Source organism: Topomyia yanbarensis, chromosome 2, assembly GCF_030247195.1.
Source record: "Topomyia yanbarensis strain Yona2022 chromosome 2, ASM3024719v1, whole genome shotgun sequence".
Classification (NCBI taxonomy): domain Eukaryota; kingdom Metazoa; phylum Arthropoda; class Insecta; order Diptera; family Culicidae; genus Topomyia; species Topomyia yanbarensis.
The window spans coordinates 149702083-149723659 of record NC_080671.1 but is presented as its reverse complement, the minus strand read 5'-3'; the positions used below and the strand labels follow the sequence as shown (position 1 = coordinate 149723659).

The window sequence follows — 21577 nt, the reverse complement described above, 5'->3', positions numbered from 1 at the left end:
AAAGGTTTTCCAAAGGTTCCAGATATGGATGACCATGTCTCAAGTCAGGAGCTGGACGAAAACCGGGAACAACGCGAAATAAATGCTGAAACGCGCGCCCGAAAACTAGACGACGCTTTTAACAAAATACAGCTGCTGTGTCATTGATGACGATCAAGCTGGATGTCAAGCAATTTCCAGGATAGCAATATTTCAGGGTAATGACAAGTTTGTTGTGGATGAGCTACGCTACCTGTCAAAAGATTGCAATCGCTTTAATAAGTATATTGGAATATTTTCAATAAATATGCTGAATATTACAATACCTCGAAAAGATCAACATCGTTTAAAGGTGAATCATTTCCCAGGACACGGTATTCCGCCGAAATCACAAACGTTTTGTGGTATTTCTCAATTTTCTCGGAAACGAGGAAAAATTCGCAACAATTCTCTCTCTTCTTTTAAAAAACGAATTTTCTTGCGAATTTCCATTTGTAATTTGAAGTCAGCGTTGCCAGATATATCGATTTATTGGTATTTATATCGATTTTTGTACTTTATCCCGAAACCTCTAAAAGCATCGATTTTTAATTTTTTATACCAATAGAATCTGATTTTTTAAATACTAGACCTTTTCAATATTACAAATGGATCACTTTTTTTAAAAGTTCATCCATCTTTCTAAATCAGATCGTTGGGAAGTTGACTCAAAAATCTTTCTTGTTTCTTTAAGAAGAGCAACAAACAATTTCGAAGCTTTTTAAGTTCAGCTATTATTAAATAATAACTATAGTTTACCACCGATAACTTGCATGTAATTTCTGATTTGCATAGATAAATTTCGAACCGATAAATACCGATTTTATACCGATATCTTATAAAACCATCTGACAACTGTTCTTTGTTTAAAGTTTAAATCAAAAATATTTGTTTCAAAATAAAAGCACCAATTATTTGGAATAAAACATGAATGTCACATCAAGAACCAACTTTATTCATCATAAACGGTAATTACGAGGGTATTGCTTCCTTTATGATGGATCCTTATTGCACACATAAAATGTCATTAACCCTTTCATACCCAACTTTTTTATCGCCTATCTAATTGGCAAACACGATAACTCAAAAACTAATCAACGAATTAGCTTGATTTTTTATGAGATTGCGCAATATGTGTAACCTGTCGATGAATCACAAAAAACTGGATGAAACAAATTTTCTCCTCATTATTTTTTAGATTTTTCGATTTTCATGAAGCCATTTTCCGAAACTTGAACGTTTTTTCTATTTTTTGTGGTTCGCCGACTAACTACAAGTCTAAGTTTTACAAAACTTATTGAATTTCTCGTATCAGACAACTTTATCAAGAGTTAACATGTACGCCGCGTGCTCCTCGACGTGGAAATGGTTGGACGTCTACAATTTTATTGAACACAATGAATGTATAAATCTTAACATTACAAAAAAAAAAACCATTGTTACCATGCCTTCGAAATCCTAAACCAAAATAACCTTCGGTTTGAGTACTTTACACCAGACGCCCCCCTTAAACACTGATTGGAAACAGCTTCGAGAGAAAGTGAAAAAGTTACTCGACGGTGATAAGAATCAAAGTCAGCGTGTGTAACCAATTCGCTACAAATGCGACTTTGATCCGTCAAAACCAAACCAATTATTGATTGGATTCCTTACAGACGAATAGCATGTAGGTTCATTCAGGAACAAAATTGAATGGAAACCAGCAGAGCAATCATTAAAAAGTAGTTTACCGCTAGAATTGCTTTGAGCATTATTCCAGGATCGGTGTTTAGCGTTAAAATTACCGATTATAAAGATGATATCAAGATCGGTTTCAACTTCGATACCCAAAAGTTCGGTCACCTTGGTGTCAAGAGACGGTAAGAGGCAATGTTAGATTCTGCGACTTACCGCTGTTGCGATTTCTCCGCCGAATCCAATATTTCGATCTAATCCGACGAATAATAAAATTAGAGTTACTCTTCAATTGAATATTTGGTTTTAAAAAAGTTTCGGTCACAACGGCTATATGCATACTATGTACACTAGACTAGTTTAATTTTTGACTTTTAGCTCCACCAGGCTTTTCTGATTCCTTTTATGGTCCTTAGTAATTGTGCAAATTTTGGTACCGATTGGTTGTATCTAAGGACCCTCCAAAATTTTCAAAGTTTATATGGAAGTTTGTATGGAAAATTGGTTAACATTGAAAATACATTCTTAAAAAATCGCCTTATCAATCAATTCATGAGAACACTATATATTTCTAAAGGTAATCTTCTACTGAACACATTCGTGGAACATTAAAAGTTTATGAAAATTCGCTGAGGAAAGTTATTAACTAAACAAGCAGCATGACTTCAAAACAAGTGGATTTTATTATTAATCATAGCAACCCTGTTTAAATAGCTGTATCTGCCATACGCGAGCGGTGGGTGGCAAGTCTAGTTTACACTGGTATAACGATGTAGCTATTCAAACAGGGTTGCTATGGTTACTAAAAAAATTCACTTGATTTGAAGTCATACTGCTTCTTTTGTTAATAACTTTTCTCAACGAATTTTCATAAACTTGCAATGTTTACCGAATGTGTTCAGTAGAAATACCTTTAGAAATATATAGTGTTCTGATTAATTGAATGATGAGATGATTTTTTTAGAATTTATTTTCAATGTTAACCGTTTTTCCATACAAACTTCCATATAAACTTTGAAATTTTTGGAGGGTCCGTGGACACAACCGATCGGTACCAAAATTTGCACAATTACTAAGGACTATAAAAGGAATCAGTAGATCCTGGTGAAGCTAAAAGTCAAAAATTGAACCAGTCTAATGTACACGCAAAAAGTTGTAAAATTCGTCTTTGCATTCCAATTTAATAAATTTAAATAATTATTTAAACTCATTATTAAACTTCAAATTCATTACAATTTTGATAGTAAACTCCCACCCGGTTTGAAAAGCTTCAAATATGGAGGTAGAATTTAACATTGCAGTCATCAATTGAAACATTGATTGCTGCAAGAAATTCAACTTTTCTTCCGTTATACTACCTATACTGAGAAACAAAAAAAGGAAAGCTTTCCGTGGTTTCTTTCCCCGGATAAGCGTCCTTTGTATACGATTTATCACCACAGATTATACATTTTGCATCAAATGAAAATTTTTGTGCCGTGGCCAAAGCCTTGCCTCGTAGATAATTTTAAATTCTGCTCCCATGTCGTCTACAATGTTCCCACTTTACTCGCACATGAAACATAGAACGTGCTTTTTTCCAATACTTTCAAATTATTAACCTCATTACGGTTAAAATGAATTAAATAAAGCTCTTGGATAATTCCAGAGCGCTGAAGCGTGCTGGAGCCGTTAGCTTTTCACTTCATAATAATAATTTGATAATATTAATTATAATTTCATGATAATAATTTTTAATAAAAGAGAAAAGCTAAGCAATTTTTTCAATTCGTTGGATATTTCATCCAAACTTTGACCTTGCGGCAACCCTTTCAAATCAGCCTTGAATGGTCTGTCGATATTCTCTTCCTCGATCAATCTGAGAACAGGCTTTCACGTTCGGAAGAAACGTCGAAAACTCAGATCGAAAGGCTTTGAAGTCGAAGATCATCACTGTTATCGGCGGAGGTGATTGCCTTTTCTTCTCATTAGCATTACGCACAATGCGAGGAATTTTACAAATTTCTTCTGCTTCACATTCGGATAAAACATTTAATGAGTTGCTACAATCAATTGGATTTTTGGATGGGTAAGTTACTCTTTTTCGTTTCTGTTTAATATTTGGCCTTTCTGGGAGGACCCAGACATAATGGAAGAATTAAATTTTTCTTCACACTGAATTATTCTTGAAAAATGTAAAAAGACTGATTGAGTAGAAAATGTAGGTAGTCTTGTTGAGAAAGACTGTTGCCTTTGGAAAACTCCAGGTAAACCAGGAGCTATCAGGATTTGTGACCGGATCGAACGAAGGTTCAAGCCATACTGGCACAAGTATGTATTGATCACAAAATATTTATGACGCGTCACGGGAAATTTTCTATACAAATAAAGCTTCAATTATTAACTTTTATTCATATCTTTTGCTTGATTTGGTCTATCGGTGAGATGTGAGGGAATAAGTCGGGAAATCTATAAAAAAAATAGTAATTGTTGGTTACAGTGATACATATGCTATATTTCCAGTATAAAACTTAAACTGTATTTTTCTCTCAATTTGTGTATTTTTCTTTTGAAAATGTTTATGTCATGATATTTCTCAGATATTGTTACACAGGAAAACATCAAAAACATCAGGATAATTCGAGTCAATTCCAAGACCCAATCATGTCAAAATCTGAAAACGCCACTTTGTATACATTTTTCAGACAAGTAATGTGGCATATCTAACACAGTTTACCCCAAAATGGCGTTCGCCATAAGATAGCACAACAGCGACAAGAAGTCCTGCACAAAATTGAAATACATAATATTCAATGCAATAAACAGGAATTACATTGTTTCCAGTTCTATTTGAACGCAATACACATTTTTTTATTAAATGTGCTGAAACTGTGAAACACAGAATCAGGAAGCTTACTTTCGGTCATGCGATGATGATGATAATCCATTTACCCTGTAAGCAACAATAAAAAAAATCCACAAATAGTCATATCTTCACTAACATAGCAGCAATGGCGAAAAAAAAATAAATATTATTCATGCCACAACAATGTCAGTATGCTCTACTACTCTCCAGCCTCTTGACATAATACTGTTAAAACGACCAAGATCATGCCATAATTACATAACAATAACCGGAAAAGACGCATATAAAATGCCTCACTGATAACGGTGTTTTAATTTACTGCGCTGTACCTTGTTTACCTAGCGGTTAATTGATCGTCGTGACTAGATTAGCTTGGATTCCATATTAAATTGTGTCAAATGCCGGCGGGTCATTTGTGATGCTCATCCAACGGGGCCCTTTTAAAATTCTTTCCTCCAGTTAATTGCAATGGGTTAAACTTAATCTTGATAGAAGCAATAGACTTAAACAAACTTAATTCGCCGTTGTTTGCACCTCGTCTCATCTCCCATTCAGTAGCTAGTCGTTTTATCATTCGATTATAGCCTTTTCCACTTTCAGGCCTCTGTACGTCGTACACTTTTTTCCCAGTCGATTCCACATTGCTAGGACGGTGAGCAGAAAAGAAAACATGGTAACCGGTATGAATGTTGGCCAAGGTCAAGAAGTGTAGATCTCTCGGGCTTTTCTTTCGCTTTTCTTCATTCCACTTTTTAGTCGTAGTGCGAGACTGTGTGCGGGCGGGGGGAAGCTGTTAACGACGATTCCATGGGGATCAACCCTTGGAAAGGTATGGAAACATCGTTTAAACTTGAACTACAGTTACACACTGTAACGATCGGTGAGAGGTTTCCCACGCGCCTTTTGTGTTTGGTGCTGTGATGTTTTTTTTTTATATTCTCTCAGATCGATCCCAAGCCAACACATTATCCATATCATCAAGTTTGGCTTACTTCTAAGCTGCGCTGTGTTGTGCTCAGATGAGAAAGCAACATTATTCAATGTCTGATGTCGCGATTTATTCGACACTCTATCATTTGTCTTAGGTGAAACTATTTCGGGCAAATGGAATGATCACTAACATGGAGCCAACAAGTTCGAGATAATTAGATAATAAACAATCAACAACTTCAATAGGTAAATTGCAATCCCAGAAAAAAACTGTTGTTTTCGAGAATGTGGATGAAAAAGTTCAATCTCCTTTTTAACAGTGAGACAATTTTTGAAAGCGACTGTTTCCAAATATGGTAAACTATTATGACCTGATTGAAATTTTAAACAATATGAAGAATACAAGAAAAATGAAAATTCTCTTTAGAAAAAATTCGCTCCCTGCAGCATCGGACAAAACATACCGAACTTTATTAACCTTCCGGAAGTCGCGCTAGTGCACTGAGTGCACGCTGCTCTGAAAATCTAGCGAAATCGCCTTAGCGCACCAGCGGCTGATCGTTCAGTGGGCCATTTGCGAGACTTCCAGAGGGTTAATCAATATGCAGGTTGGAAGGTGCCAAGATGCCCTTTCCAAAAACATATAATATGTTTGTATCATATGTAAAAATTTTAGTCTTGCAAGCGAACCAAGTTAAAAAAGGGAATTTTTGACCATTTTTAAAGTATTTTTTACAGCGGAATTTTATTTTTTTACCTTTTAGAATCTAAGATGACAGATAATATATTTATGTTAATTTTAAGCCTAATTTCACTAACATCGGATGAAAAATGTTGATGCTATGGCGCATTGAGCGAAAATGTAATTTTGGCGGACCCTACCTACGGTTCAGATGGGGTAGCATTGGTCTCATAAGCCCGTCATCAAATATTCGAGCCCCTATTGGGAAGGAGTCTCAGTGGGATCGTAGCACTAGCCACATAATGTTCTGTAAACTGAGAATCGCCTGCGAAGTCTGTTGAAGCAGAAGACAAACATTCCTCTAAGGGATTGTGTATCTGCACAGTTCAATAAATACCTGCGGATCCAGGAGGAGAGGCAGGTAAGTTGAATATTTTCGGAGGGAGTCCGGGGTCCGGACCCTCTCCGAAAATATTCAACTTGTTGAGAAATTTTGAATTAGTTTAAATTTTATATTGATTTTCGAACTTAAAATCATTTCAAACTGAATTTGACTACCAAAACTGATTTGCAGTAAATGAGGTTTTGACGCATAACGTATTGAACAATGTTCATTCCAAAAACAAAATTTCGGACCCCTCCCGAAATGTTTTTCTAGATCCACTCCTGTCTACCACTTAATGGAATTAAAATGATATCTTTTTTGCACTATCTATTAATATACCTTAGTTAGTACTGTTCACACAATCACGAATTTAGGCTTGAATCCGAAATAATGTTTCTAAGCAGTTTAAGAGCATTTTCCAAACTTTTCCAACAAATATTTGCACATTTTAAAAAGAGCATTTTGTTGTACGACGAAAAAAAATCCGAAACAATTCAAATGCTGTAGTTAAAAACGCTATAAAGGGTGGCAACGTGTAATGATACACTCATTTGAGAGTCCCTTGTTGCAACACCACGAGAAATCTGTGTGCTTTTTTTCGTAGAAGTTAAATTTCATTAGGGTCAGCAGTTAATGAAATGCGATATCAGGGTTTTTGGGACGGGGGCATGGTAAGCGACTACTGTTGGATACAAGTTCGAGAAACTGTACCCAACACAAACAATAATTATAAACGAAGTTATATCTATCAAGTGTAGAAGATCATTTCAGCTGAAAGTATGATTGTACGCAAAATACATGGTGCGCCAGCTGGATGTAGGGGAGACCGAGGAGGGTTGAAACAATTTTTTATTTTTGTTAGATAAATCGACAAAACCTGTCATTCGATAATTGCTTATTTTTAAATTTCATACTTCTGTTTATGCTTTATCAAATTACATCATAATAACTGGTACAAATCAATAACAAAGCATCTAAATATTCATTGTTGTAACCGCGTTCTCTTTGTTTCAACTCTGCTCATACCGAGGTAAGTTGAAACAGCAATGTATATGAGTTGGAGCAAGTAACCAATTACTTTAAATATTATCAAAACGTTTTCTAAAGCATCAAATGTTACAAATGTGTCATTTTTAGTCGTTCACACTAAGATAATTCCTTAAAATGACATGCATTCTTATCAGGGGGAGTCAAATTTTCGTGTTACGTAATTTATAAATGGTCCCTAACAGTTAGATACTTTACCTAACCACTAATTAACTATAACTGTAAAATCAAGAAAATTGATATCCATTTTTCATATATTTAGTTATGTTTTATTTTCGGGAAAATATACTTTTGCATATAAAATATTTAAAATAATCCATAAAGAATTGTAAAACGATCCATAAAGTTGTCCATGTTCCATAAAACAAAACTGAAAATCCATAAAACAATGTGAATGATCCCTAACAAAGGGCGATTTGATCCATAGTTTAGGTAAAATTGAACCATGTATACATTGTTTGTTGTAGTTATATGCATTGCATGTATGCATTGTTTGTTGTGGTTTGACATTACAACCAAATGTAATAATCTTTATTATTAGTTCGAATAGCAAAAATTTCGCATGAATTTATTAAATTTAATTTTTCTGGTGCATGTAATGGATCGTTTTACATTTTCTCTTCTTATCGATCGTTTTGTAAATATCCATGAACAATAATTTAACGTTCGATATATGAATTAATACATAGCATTTCTAACGTTCATTTTTACATCTTCTATGGACCAAGAAAAATTATTTAGCAAACATTTTCATCAAATTTATGGAACTTTATTTAACATTTTATTGCTCCATTTCGTAATACCGTGGAACATTTTTGTCGATATTATGTAACATATCGTGTTTTAATGTACCTTGTTAATATTCTATGGATCAATGTCAGTTCATTTATGGCGCAAAATGTATCATTTTATGGAACATTTCCAATATTTTTATAGGGCATTGGTTGATTTTAATTGCTCTTTTATTACTATTTTAGTGCTCTTTTACAACCATTTTATGGTTCAATTTTACATAATCTATGGATCAAATCACCCTTTTTTATGGATTTTCAGTTTTGTTTTATGGAACATGAACAATTTTTTATGGATCGTTTTTCAATTTTTTATGGATCATTTTTGTTGTTTTAGCGGCGCAAATTTAGGGCTACCATTATTTTCCAACCACTTACCCTACATAAATAAATTAAAAATTACATCAATTAAAATGGTTGATATGACAGTGATACTATTTATGACTAAAAGTGATACGGATTTATGTAAACAGGTAATTTGGTAACCATGTCGGTAGTATTTAATTCATTTGGAATTATGGTCACTTCGTTCCAAGCTTCAGAAGGTGATAGGAGTAAACAATTAGAACAAATTCATATTCCTTGGTTTTAAATGACTTAGATCTAATAAATTGAGAACGTTGATCACTGTTGTCAATTCAGAAAAGAAGAATCTTGATTATTATTATTTGTTCAGGAATGTTACTGTGATTATAACATTACCATAAGATTAGAAGTTCATCATCGAGGAGAGTTGAAACAAGGTGTTTCAACTCTCCTAGGTCGAGAAGTAAGGCTTGATCTACAATTTACGATTTATACATCACAAAGATAGAAATAAACGCATATAATTCATAAATTTTAACTCTTAGACTACATAATAGTGATATTTTCATGATCAAACATCACTTAATATCCAATGTACACGAATTTGAAGAAAATAACGAAAACTAACTTTTACTCATTTTTTGTAGTTTGTTTACCGTAAATACTCAACCACTCATTTAACGTAGTAGGCGTGTATTGGAGGATTTTTCGGCACGATATAAATAAATGTAATGCATTATTGTTTTATCCCTAACGGTACAGTTTCGCTAGTAATGTTTCAACTCTCCTCTGTTTCAAATCTCCTCGGTTTCCCCTATCCTTTTTCAACATTGAATAACTCCGCCATTTTTCAGCCGATTTTCACAAGTAAACAATTTTTTTAGGATATTTTATGCCATTTATTATAAACCAGCTTTAGAATACGATTAAATGACCCCCCACGCCCATTTGATATTTGAGCTCTTTTGCGGGCATTTTGCATGACATTGGACATTATTTCGGGCTTAATCGCAGCAATTTCAGCTCGTATATTAGCTTTGAGTTCGCCAAGGTTCTTAGGTTTGCTAGAATTAACTTTACTTTTAAAGTAACCCCATAGGAAAAAGTCTGGTACTGTTAAATTCGGAGAACGAGGAGGCCATTCCAAATCACCATTTTTTGAGACAGCGCGTCCTGGGAATTTGCTCTGCAAGAACTTGATTGTAGCAGCTGTGGTGTGGCAAATAGGTGTGCAAATGTGTTGAATAGGAATTTTGGGAGTGGCTACGCAAAAAAACAGCAACGTATGAGACTTTTTCGAGTACTTTTGTTTTGAAAATGATTATGGCATTGTGTTTCTCAGATAGATTTACACATAAAAACATCTTGTACATCAAGATAACTTGAGCCAATCCCCAGAAACAGCAATTTTAAGCAAAAAATTTAAAATTTCTCTGCGCGTTTCTCGCTATACAGAGATATGTCAAAATTCTGAGAACATCACTTTGTAGAGATCTTTTAGACAAGTTATGTAGTATATCTAACTCAGTTTACCCCAAAATGGCGTTTGTCATAAGATAGCACAACAGCGACGATACTAGAAACAAACTAAAACGCCATTTTTCATCACACAAAAACCTTCAAATGCTCATGAAAACCGATCCTGACGTACTAGAAATAAACGGAAAACACAATTTTTCATAATTTTTTTCTTCTTTCCGAAAACCAGTCTCATTTTACGAGGGGAGGGAGGGAGCTTCGCTAAGGATAGTGTGTAATGTGGAGGGGGACAACCCCGCACGCCTCTGTTAAAATACAACCTATGTAAGTCAAAAAAATATTGGGGGGATTAGGTTGATGATTTTCAGAGTGATTGCATAACCTTTCTATATGAGAAAGGCAAATATGTGCCAAAGTCAATTTTTGTCAATTGTTTTTTTTTAAATTACATCAAATCTCGACGTTTTATGCATTTTAAAGTCATTTGGTATCAAAAATACAAATTCTCTTCAACCCGTAACTTCGGAACCGGAAGTACAATCAATAAAAAAATCAATAGTAGCCGATTGGAAGCTTTGGCGAAGTTGGATGTGAGGCTGTGCAACGAAGGCTCCGCTACAACGTTCCGTAAAGACGGTCGAGAAACCATCATCGACATAAGATTCTGAGGCCCTTCGCTGATGGATTACATGAATTGGCGAGTTAGTGAGCAGTACGCACATAGTGACCACCAAGCGGACCACTACACCATTGATCGGTTATATTGTACGGTAACACCGAGAGTGAGGACTGGCGAGCGGAAGTGGGAAATAAATGACTTCGACAATAGCGAGGACATGTAATGTAACAATGCCGAGGAAAATGGAACCGAAGAACTACTGGCGTACTGGTGGAACGATAGGCTCAGCATCCTCCGGGTTGCCTGCCTAAAAGCTAGAAGACGGTTTCAGAGAGCAAGATCTGAGGCAGCCAGAGAAGAGTGTAAGGTAACATTCCGGGCAGCCAGGGCCGCTTTTAAACGCGAGATAGTGCTAAGCAAGTCCATTTACTACAAGGAGCTGTGCAGAGAAGTAGACGCCAAACCCTGAGGCAATGCTTACCGTGTCGTTATGGCCAGGATCAAGGGTCCAATGGCGCCACTCGAAATGTGCGCTGACAAACTAAAAATTATCGTGGAGGATCTTTTCCCGAAGCACGACCCAACCACATGAAATGCTGGTGACAATCGAGTTTCCAACGACGAACGCTGAACGCGAAGAAAGCTCCCGGACCGGATGGTATCCCCAACGTGGCACTGAAGACTGCGATACTGGCGTTTCCGGACATCTTCAGGATAGTCCTACAGAAATGCCTGGACGATGGCTATCTGCCGGTTAGATGGAAGATCCAGAAGTTGGCGTGTTTGCCAAAACCAGGGAAACCACCAGGAGTTCCAGCATCATATCGGTATATATGCCTGCTGGATACTCTTGGTAAGCTCCTGGAATGGCTCATCCTCAACAGTCTAACGACCTACGCTGAAAGTGAGAACGGACTATCGCAGGGGAAGTACGGGTTCCGGAAAGGGATATCGACGGTGGACGCCACCGTCATCGCGAGCGCGTAGAAAGCATTGAAGCAAAAGAGAAGGGGTAATCGCTACTGTGCCGTGATAACGATAAACGTGAAGAACGCGTTCAACAGTGCTAGCTGAGAAAGGAAGGTGGACCCACCGACTCATCCCAAATGTATCTGCTTGGGTACATAGGAATCATGGAAAGGTAAACTTCCATTTGATGCAGTTTTTTATCGGGCACGGATACTTCTGGAAGTATCTGCATCGGTTTGGACATGCTTCGTCACCCCTTTGCCGGGAGTGCGTGGACGTGCCAGCGACACCGGAACACGTGGTATTTGAATGCCAGTGGACAATAAGAGATGTGTCACGACGAGCATATCTGGGACGCTGTCAACAGAGTGGTTACGAGTTTACTCCTCGAGCTGCAGAGGAAGTGGCGAAGGGACCAACTAAGTGGCGCCATTAGCTAGAACGCCGCCGGGAAACCAAATCGGGTTTCGGGAGATATTCCGTCGCCGGGGAACTCTCCGACGGTGTAGACTAGGTTCATCGCCCTACAAACTGATTACGCGATATACCTCGGGGATTGGGTCGTCGGGGCGCCAGTGAACCGGACGTCAGTCTTCACCGAAATCGCCGGACCGACTTTGACATCCTACCGCAGTGTTTTTCAACCTTTTTCGTTCCATGTACCCCTTTCCGAATATTGATCCTTACCATGTACCCCTTTGGTGAAAATTCCTAACCAGCCTATCAGAAAAGAAAAAAATAATTTTTCAATGGAATGAACGCCATAGTATTTCAACTTGAACTCTGTTCCTGTACTCTCTCAGGCAGCATTTTTATTCTTGACTCACTGAACCAACATTAACAGGTTTCCTACGGGAATGTAAAAATAACAAGTTAAAATTTCCCCTGCATAATTCACCCCCTACATTAGTCTAATTTACCTCTGGGGGTGAATTCACCCCCGGTTGAAAACGACTGCCCTACCGGGTGAGTAGGCTAGATCCACCGCCGGGGATTAGACCGAGTCAACCGTGTTGAATAGCTAGCAGCGGGTCGTTGGGGCGCCAGTGAACCGGAAGCTTTGCTCCATCCGGAATCGCCGGACGGACCTCAGCACCTACTGGCTGGATCGATGAGTAGGCTAGGTCCACCGCGGGGGACTAGACCGAGTACACGGAGCGGGGAGCTAAATGACTCACAGAAAGGTACTTCGGTATCGGGAGCAATCTACCACCTGGGAATTCACGGTAGGGTAGATTCGCTGTAGTAAACTACCCGACAGAATCGTAACGACAAGGGGAGCTAATTGGCTCACGAAACAAACACCGGTACCAAAAGAAATTCCGTTTGCCGGAGAACTCAGTCTGAGTAGGATAATATCCGAGTTGATCTCGATAAAGCTGGGAGCTAAATGGCTCAAGGAAGCGTATCGGTGTCGGGGGAAATTCCTCGATCGGGGAACTATCGGTCCGAGAACGGTTAGTTCACCGTCGGGGACTATCCATGTAGATCGTGATAAGACCGGGAGCTGAATGACTCACTGAAACACGAGCTAAATGGCTCAAGGAATCAGCACCTAAGCGGCTCACGGGGACGAGAGTTAAACGGCGACGTAATAGATGGAGACAAGAAACGAGAGAAGGGTCGAGAGTTAAATCAAAGATCATAGGTCGAGCCACTCCATGAACTTAGTGAGGCTCCGAGATAGAGCAGAAGAAAGAGGTTCCACGAAGTAATACCTTGTCTTAATTCCGTGGGGAATAAGGGTGTAAAAAGTAAGGATTGTTTTAGTGGCTAGGCACGAAGGTGAGTCGTGAGTCCCACACAGTGCCAATATATTGCAGGCCAGGCTTTTGAAGCTTTTTAAACCTTACTATAAAAAACAGACATATTCCTATCTCGACGAACTGAGTAGAATGGCATAGGCAAAACAAAACAATATTCAAAAGTGTAACCCCCCAGTTTTAACCTTCTTTCGGTGTTGGGGTCAATATGACCCAAAATGAACTTTTAATATGCGATAACTTTTTAAGTTTTGTACCCAGAAGTTTGGAATTTCTTGACTTTTCCTCTTTAAATGAGAGCAATTATTTTCAATCGAATTTAAATTTTTCGAACATTACAGAAGGGCAGTACCAAAAAAAGCTACGAATAAGATGTTAGCAAGTCATATTGACCCCGATTTCGAATTGAATTTTAAGACACATTTTCAGTCAAATCTATATGAACTCGCACCCAAATGGTGAGTTAGAGTTTAAATTTCCGGTTTCTGTTAAATATTATCGTTTTTGACCAAGTTGGTCATGTTTCGCATGCATAGGTATATGCAGAACCATCATCATAAATCACAAGTTTATTGACAGAATACTAATAATATACATAACCAAACGAAAATAAATGTACATATCATGCATTTCTCATAATACTGAACAAGTGCCAATGTGGTCAATCAATGAAACTGATCCCAATGTTTTTTAATATTCTTGAAAGATCCCATCTAAAATGAACTTGATACTCTGATTCAAATACTGGATTCTACGGGAAAATGAACCGGAAAATTTTTGGCTAATTTTACGCCGGATCATCCGAAAGGTCAATGGGTCTCTGTCCCAGTCACAAGTACGAATTTAAAATATCTCGAGAACCACTACCTTTTCAGAATTCTTTTTGTAATTGACATTTTGATTTAAAATGGCGTTTAGAATCAAATTCAATGAGAAAATTTTGTTTTACTGCAAATAGTATGAATTTTAAAAATATGTAAAAAGTTATTGTTAAGAAAACATTTTTATAGAAAGCTTCTACATGATCCAAATACATTGAAATACTGACATTTTATGATGGGGTAACGCGAATAAGTTTTAAAAATGGCAAATCACACGCATTAACTGTTTCGCTGGGACAAAATTCCAAATATCTCTAAAACTATCGCATTTTGGAAGATTTTTGTTAAATGCACTTTGATTCAAAATGATACTTAGAATTATATTCAGCAATAAAACTACAGTTTTGTATGTCAATTAGTATGAAATTTAAAAAAATATATATAATGTTATTAGAAAAAAATTTTACCGATAAGTTCTCCATCATAAAATTATATTCAAAATGTTTCTTTTTCCTTTAGGTTTTTGTTGAAAAAATATAAAAAATTAGAAAAAAATGTTTTTTTTTGCAATTTAAATTTTCAACACAAATTTTTGCTTTAGAAAAAAAATTACACATTTTTTTCAGTGTATATTTTTTTTTCGTTCAGAAAGTTTTGCTGTATAAAATACGGTAATTGAACAAAAAAAATTGAAATTAATGCACGTAAAAATGTTTACGCCCTTTTAAAAAATTGCTTTTGTATCAAATTATTGCAATTGTCAAAGAAAATCATGGAAATTCATAAACCGAAAACAACTTCAAAGCTTCGTTCGATTCGACGATGCTCATATTTTGTGGTCGGCCGGTTTCTCATGGAATCCCTCAAACTTTAAGCTAACGCAAACGTGCATTATCAAATAAACGAATTGAATAAAAAAAACGCTTTTAATCTACCGAACAGTGTGATTATACATTTCTTATAACTCTTATCGCTTTCTTCGGGTATTATATAGATTGAGAAAATTTAGAAGTTGATGCTTCGCGATGTTTTTGATAACACATATTACATGGGATAGTGGCAGGACTCAGAGAATCGCTCAAATTAGCATAGGACAATATCGGTGCAATAAATCTCAAAGGTTAAACCAATTTAATGGAAAAGCGGAAAAATGGCCCATAAAATAGAAATACAAACGAATTATTGCTAATGCTCCGTTAATAACATATATAAATTCTTCAATCAATGCATTGTGTCGGGAAAACTGAATTTTCCCAAAGTGGTTATATATGTTGTACTGAGTCAAAAAATTCGAAAAACAAATTTTCGAATGGATTTGAAGTTCATACTCAATAGCGTTTACCCAAATTCCCAACGCGGCTGAGAACTAAGCACTGAAATTTCAGCTCGTGATATCTCGCTCCCTCTGAAGTGCATGCATAGTTCAAATTTTACTTCGATATTGACTTTTTCTGAAATGCCCTCCCAGTAGTATCTTTGATCTGAATTATTATCCCTAATCCTAATGCCAAAGAACAAACAAAAAAATTCTCGAAACCCGTTAGGGATAATCATTATATTACTGAAATTTTCTTTTTCACGAAACATTTCGATAACCTTCCGTCACTTCTATTAAAAAATTTCAAATACTTTATAATTTACATAATCTTATTAGGAACAGTTGTTTAAGACGCTTTTGTAATATTGTGTAGGAAAAGCTGAAAATTTATGAATTTTCTCTATCTGCAACATATAAACCCTTCAGTATAACAATTTTTTTAGGATACCCTTTTAACATAAACTATTATGGGAATAGGTTCGCTGAATTTTGGTAGAAGTCGATAAAATAACCCCTTAAAAACTACTTAAAAATTGGTGTAGCTCGATGCAATTGAAAGAAAATATCCTCAGAAAATGTGATGTACCTATTATTGTGAATAATAAATACAGTAAAGACCCGTTCTTATCATCTCCATGGTGTATTTTAGGCTGACAAAATGGGGACATTGACCAAATCGCGACATTTTTTCTTCATAATTAACTGAAGCTGTTAAAATCTTCCCTTCCCTTGATGTAGTCTAAAAACTATTTCTAATTAATTAATATAGTCTTCTAGCGCAAAAATTTGAAAAAAATGATTTTTTTATTTTTGCATATTTGCATCTTTAAGATAAAGAAAACATGGTCAAGAAAGGATTAACTCAAATTCAGCCTTGTTTGTCTGCTAGAGCCCATCAAACATATTTTCGTATGAGGCTGATAAAATTGGGGGCTGATCAAATCGGGTCTTCAATGTATTATAATAGATAGGCAGTATTTGAAGAAGTTTCTTGTGGATGAGTGTAGAACGACCTTGTTTCTACTTACTTGGAGTCAGCGGCGTAGTCAGAAATTCGGTTTAGTGGGGATTTGGTGAAAATCTAACTTTCTGTCCACATGGTATAATTATGAAACCGCCATCTTTGAAGTTTTAAAATTATGGAGAATCAGTTTTTCAAAAATTGTAACAGAGTTCCTTTCTTTAGCGATTTTGTTGAGACTTTCATTTAAAACAACTTTGTTGTAGGCATGAATACTACGTATATGGAGTATATCGCGTTATAAAATGATATTTACGAAGTGTTCCTTAATCTAGTTTTTTCTAAAATAACTTTCTATTGTGAGCTTCACAAACTCAAACTTTGTATAAAATGTATTTTTTTCGTTTATAAACAATAGAAGAGATTTATCATAAACAGTAAAATTATAATAATTTATTCTAAAATTAAATAGAAATAGCCTAAATATGTTAACACCTTGAACACATGGAGCCTTCATGTCTTCAACAAATTGGTAGCTCTCCCCAAAATTTTGTTGAAGACATTAAGTCTGGAAGCAAATTTCTTTGAAGAGTAAATTCGCCATAAATACTTTTTGGAGGATATAACGCCAAAATTATTTTATCAAAGGATGTGTTGTTTAATGTTTGTAAAATTCATCGACGATACTAAACTTGCGAAATTGGCGGAACGGAAAACGCCATTTTTCATAAATTCCCCTACTTTTGGAAGGTGGTTATTAATCCTATAACGTTTTCGTCTCAACTCGACGCATTCCCAAAATAAAAACATTTTCAGCAAATGTTGGAAGTTATGCAATTTTTTGGTGAGCAGTTCTAAGTTTCATAGCAATTTCAGTTTCGCTTCCTATTAAAAATGACCCTAATCCACATACAGTACACCCCTTCATAACTAAACTCAATTTGTTAGGAATTTATGATTATGATTATGATTGATTTCAGAACTCTGGAATGAGTTTCTATTGTAATGTTTTTATGCAAGTATTTGATATTGATGTTATTAGACAACTGTGAGATCAAGACCAATAGATCAGATCAGATAGGATCGCATTCCCATAATTTTTCAAGGGTCCTCATGATGTTTCAAACAATATGTTATCTATGTACTGATCAGATAATTATCATTGTAATATTGAATTAAATCAGTCAGCATCAATAAATTTTTAACTTCAGTCCAATTTTTTTTTGCGCTTTGGGGTTTAAATCTAAAAAAACTGCAAAAACCGCGATTTTTGCATCTTCAATCCTTCATATCTTAGAAACTAAACATCAGAATCCAAAACCATTTAACAGTGTTCTGTCTGGGTGATAGGCCTTTCATTAAATTTGTTTGGAGAAGATCGGTTAAGCCATTGATGAGAAACACGAATGAGAGTTTGTCCGTCACACACACAGACATTGTCCCAAATTGTCGAGCTGAGTCGATTGGTATATAAGACTCGGCCCTCCGGGCCTCGAAAAAAATCTTAAAAGTTTGAGCGAATTCTATACATTTCTTTTCTAAGAAATGTAAAAACTTGTGATGTTCTATCCGTGTTATTATATGTCGGCCAGCGTTACCGTTGAGTTGCCGTAGCAATATCATCGCGAAAATGAATGCATCCAAGCGGACTCGGGAGAAAGGTCTTGACATAGGGGAACTGCGCCCAAGACGAACACCTTAAACTTAATTAGAAAATTCGACTTATTAATTGATGCATTGCTCGCAAACCGAGATTTGAGATTATATTCCATCAATATAGTAAAGGGAACCAAAAAAAAAACCCAAACAGAAAGATGTTTGAAATGGTTGGCACAAAATCGGGATTTCAAAACTGGTATGGGAAAAACGGACCGCTGGCATGGGTAAGTGGACATACGGCGTTGATAACGATGAACATAGGACGCAAAATTGACGGCATTCTGCTTTATATTTGCATAGGACATATGTCTATCTTTTTCTACCGTACTGCTTCGACAGGTTTAAACCGTTATTTTCTGGTGTCAAAAAATTATATCCATTAGCGTGCTTTGAGAAAAAAATGTTTTGAAATAAATATCTCATAATTCGCATATCAGGTAGTAGCAGTAAAAATCATATGGTATCAGTACCATTCAACTCATTTTTTTCATTTTGTGAGAAACGCAATTTTTCCATATTACCCACAGTGTCCGTCTTAGAAGCAGTGTCCCTACACGTGAATCGCGAAAAACATACTGCAGCGGAAGTATCTGTCGATTTTGAACGGTATATGTTTAAAAATATAATATAAATTTAAGACCACCTTTAGTTGTTCGATTTTCGATCAAGTTTCAAGTTAAATATATCTGGTTTTGGCCAAGCCATACCTACGTACATATCTCACGTTAGACTACTTGAAGCTTTTGGAAAAAAAAAACAAAATTCCGCATTGGAATGTAGTACAATGGTTTTCATTTACTTTAGTCCTTGTTTTAATGGAAACAATATTTCCACTTCCATCTAACATATGACATGGGACAGATATGCTTGGAATGCCAGTTAACTTGTAGTCAGAAATCCTGTATAAATTTCGGATAAAATCATACAAGTACTTTCTGAGACCCACGCTCAAAAATCCGTATAACCATCCTGGTTCCGTTGATACAAGTAGAAACATTAAAATATATAATGTTGGAAGCTGAAGAACGACCAATCGCTCCCAAAATAAACAATCTAGTGGGACCAAAAGTGTTGCTCATAAAGGTATATATCAGGTCAACGTCCGTCATAGACATAAATAAGTCTCCTAGGCTCAAATGTGCATGTTTACTCCCCATAGTCAATAAGATTAACATAAATAGAAATAACAGACGATATAAAAGTTTCACCAGTTTTTGTACAGTCATTTCGCAATCCTCTTCTGAAACAAATTACTTTCGAATTGCACTCAACGATACTCACGGATAATTAAATTTAAATCGACGCGACGCCTCATCTTTCCCGCTAATTATTCATTTACGGTCGAAGATCCAGAAAAAAAGAATTGACCGATGATCGCGAACACCAGCAGCGGTATCGGCTTCTTGTCTCGTTTCCGTCACCAGCCAGCCGAAGCAACAGTTACGGTTCTGTCTGCGTTCGATAGTCACACACCCGTTAATCCGCGATGAATTGAAGAAAAATGCACTGCACTATTTTTCAACAAATCTTCTTCCTCTGCTCTGCTTGTTCAAGGTTGATGGTTTTTTTTTTGCACTATTTGAGTGCTTTTTGGCACATTTAACTGTATGTAATTACTCAACTGGTTTCGTCATTGCTGTGAAAAAATGGTGTTTTGATTCTTTTTATTTTTAAATTGTACTGGGCACTTTCTAGAACTTGAACTAAAAAAAAATATCCGTCATCACAGTTTAAATGTGTGCAACATAAGAAGAAATTAACACTTGGACGGAAATTCGAGCTTATTTTCCCGTTCGGTGGTCACGCCTGCTTTACGCCTTATAATTGCTATAATTCTTCATGTTTTGTTGCTACTGAATTAGTTATTTTGGGCTTCGTTTTCGGTTGACCTGTGTCAAATTGTGCGCATGTGGGGGATCCAATAAAAAGTGGTCATTTTTCCGGGTGGTTGAGTCCCGCTGCTCCTCTTTCTTCTTTCGTAAAGGAATTTATCACACTTTAACAGTTGTTTTTTCAAGCGAACGCAAGTCACATTTGTCTACCCACGGAGGAGAAAGAGGAAAACGGCACTTGTTCACATCACACACTTGGTCGAAAAAATCATTCATTAGCTGATGCCCCCGAGAACCGAAAGCAAACCACGGAAAACCGAATACACTGAAAATTCCTAAACCGCGGTACGCAAACACACGACTCTGATACTCGACGAGGGAAAAAGCTGTTTGAACTAATTTGATCACTGGAGCAGCTAAAAGAAATCAAGTTTTATTGAAAACAAGAAATGAAGAGATTTCCAAAGGGGCATAGAAAAGCACACTGACATACACAGACTTTCCGCAGGCGAAGAAACGCGCGCGTTGTTTTACGGGGAAAACTGCGTACTTTTCAATGAAGAAAAAACAACATAAGCAGCGCCAAGCCAGCGAAACTAGTTGCATTGAACCAGGAGCTGGTTGTACCTGCTTTCTTCAAGACCACTTAATAACTTATAAAAACTGAATCGAAACTCAAGAGCATGCCGAGTAGCGTGGAGTAAAACTATGCTGAGCCATTTTGTTCCACCTCCTTTCGATTCAACCAAACGAGCATATGTATCCGTCGGGCAACAGCACCACCATGTCTCTTTGCGTATTTTCACCGCAATCCACAATGCAGAGTGGAACAAGTGCACACCACACACCCCACGACAGGTTCCGATGAGACCAGCGCTACGATCGTCACCTTTCTTCTGCTTTTTTTCTTTTCGTCACACGCACGCGCGCCCGCCTCACCAAAATGTGACTTATGTGACTTTGACTCGAAAGACCTGTCCGTGTGATCGAATCTCGCCAATCGTAGTTCGAGTAACGCGCGCTTTCTGAATGAGCCCTTACCGATCACTCCAACCAACCGTACGCTTTCGAAGTTCAAGTTTAACTGATGTTTTGTGGAGATCACTGAGCTGTATGCAGCTGGTGGCTGGCTTTCATTCCCGTGGTCCGTGGTGCCCGATGGCGCGACGTTGATGGGGCTCTTTGGGAGGCTTTATGCGACGACGCCAACGCCCGGTGAGATGGTCGAGCATTTCGTGCATGGTTTGCGAGAAATGTTCGCGAAAAAGATGTTCCACTCTCCGAAACAACGCAACGCCAGCTGCCCGCTGATCTTTTGGGAAGACGACCAGAGAATAGCCGATTACGATACCACTGTGGTGCGGGTTGGCAAAGTCTACCGAGTCAGATAATCAGGAAAACTTTATGGGTCATAAAAGATACAGTGAATTTGGGATGCATAAATTTGATCATGACACACCTCAATCAGGTGCACCATT

At 36.8% G+C, this 21577-nt stretch overlaps 1 protein-coding gene across 1 annotated transcript in view; it reads right to left on the bottom strand.

Annotated features, from left to right (window-relative positions):
- The window catches only part of LOC131681718 (mucin-2-like), a 113133-nt gene extending 91958 nt beyond the window's left edge, over positions 1 to 21175 (bottom strand). Inside the window, exons 1-2 of the mRNA XM_058962687.1 lie at positions 21141 to 21175; positions 19549 to 19903 (exon numbers count right to left, since the gene is read on the bottom strand). Of these exons, the coding sequence (XP_058818670.1) occupies positions 19549 to 19582 (34 nt within the window). The 5' untranslated portion in view covers positions 19583 to 19903; positions 21141 to 21175. The remainder of the gene's footprint in view (positions 1 to 19548; positions 19904 to 21140) is intronic.
- Positions 21176 to 21577: the final 402 nt, after the last annotated feature.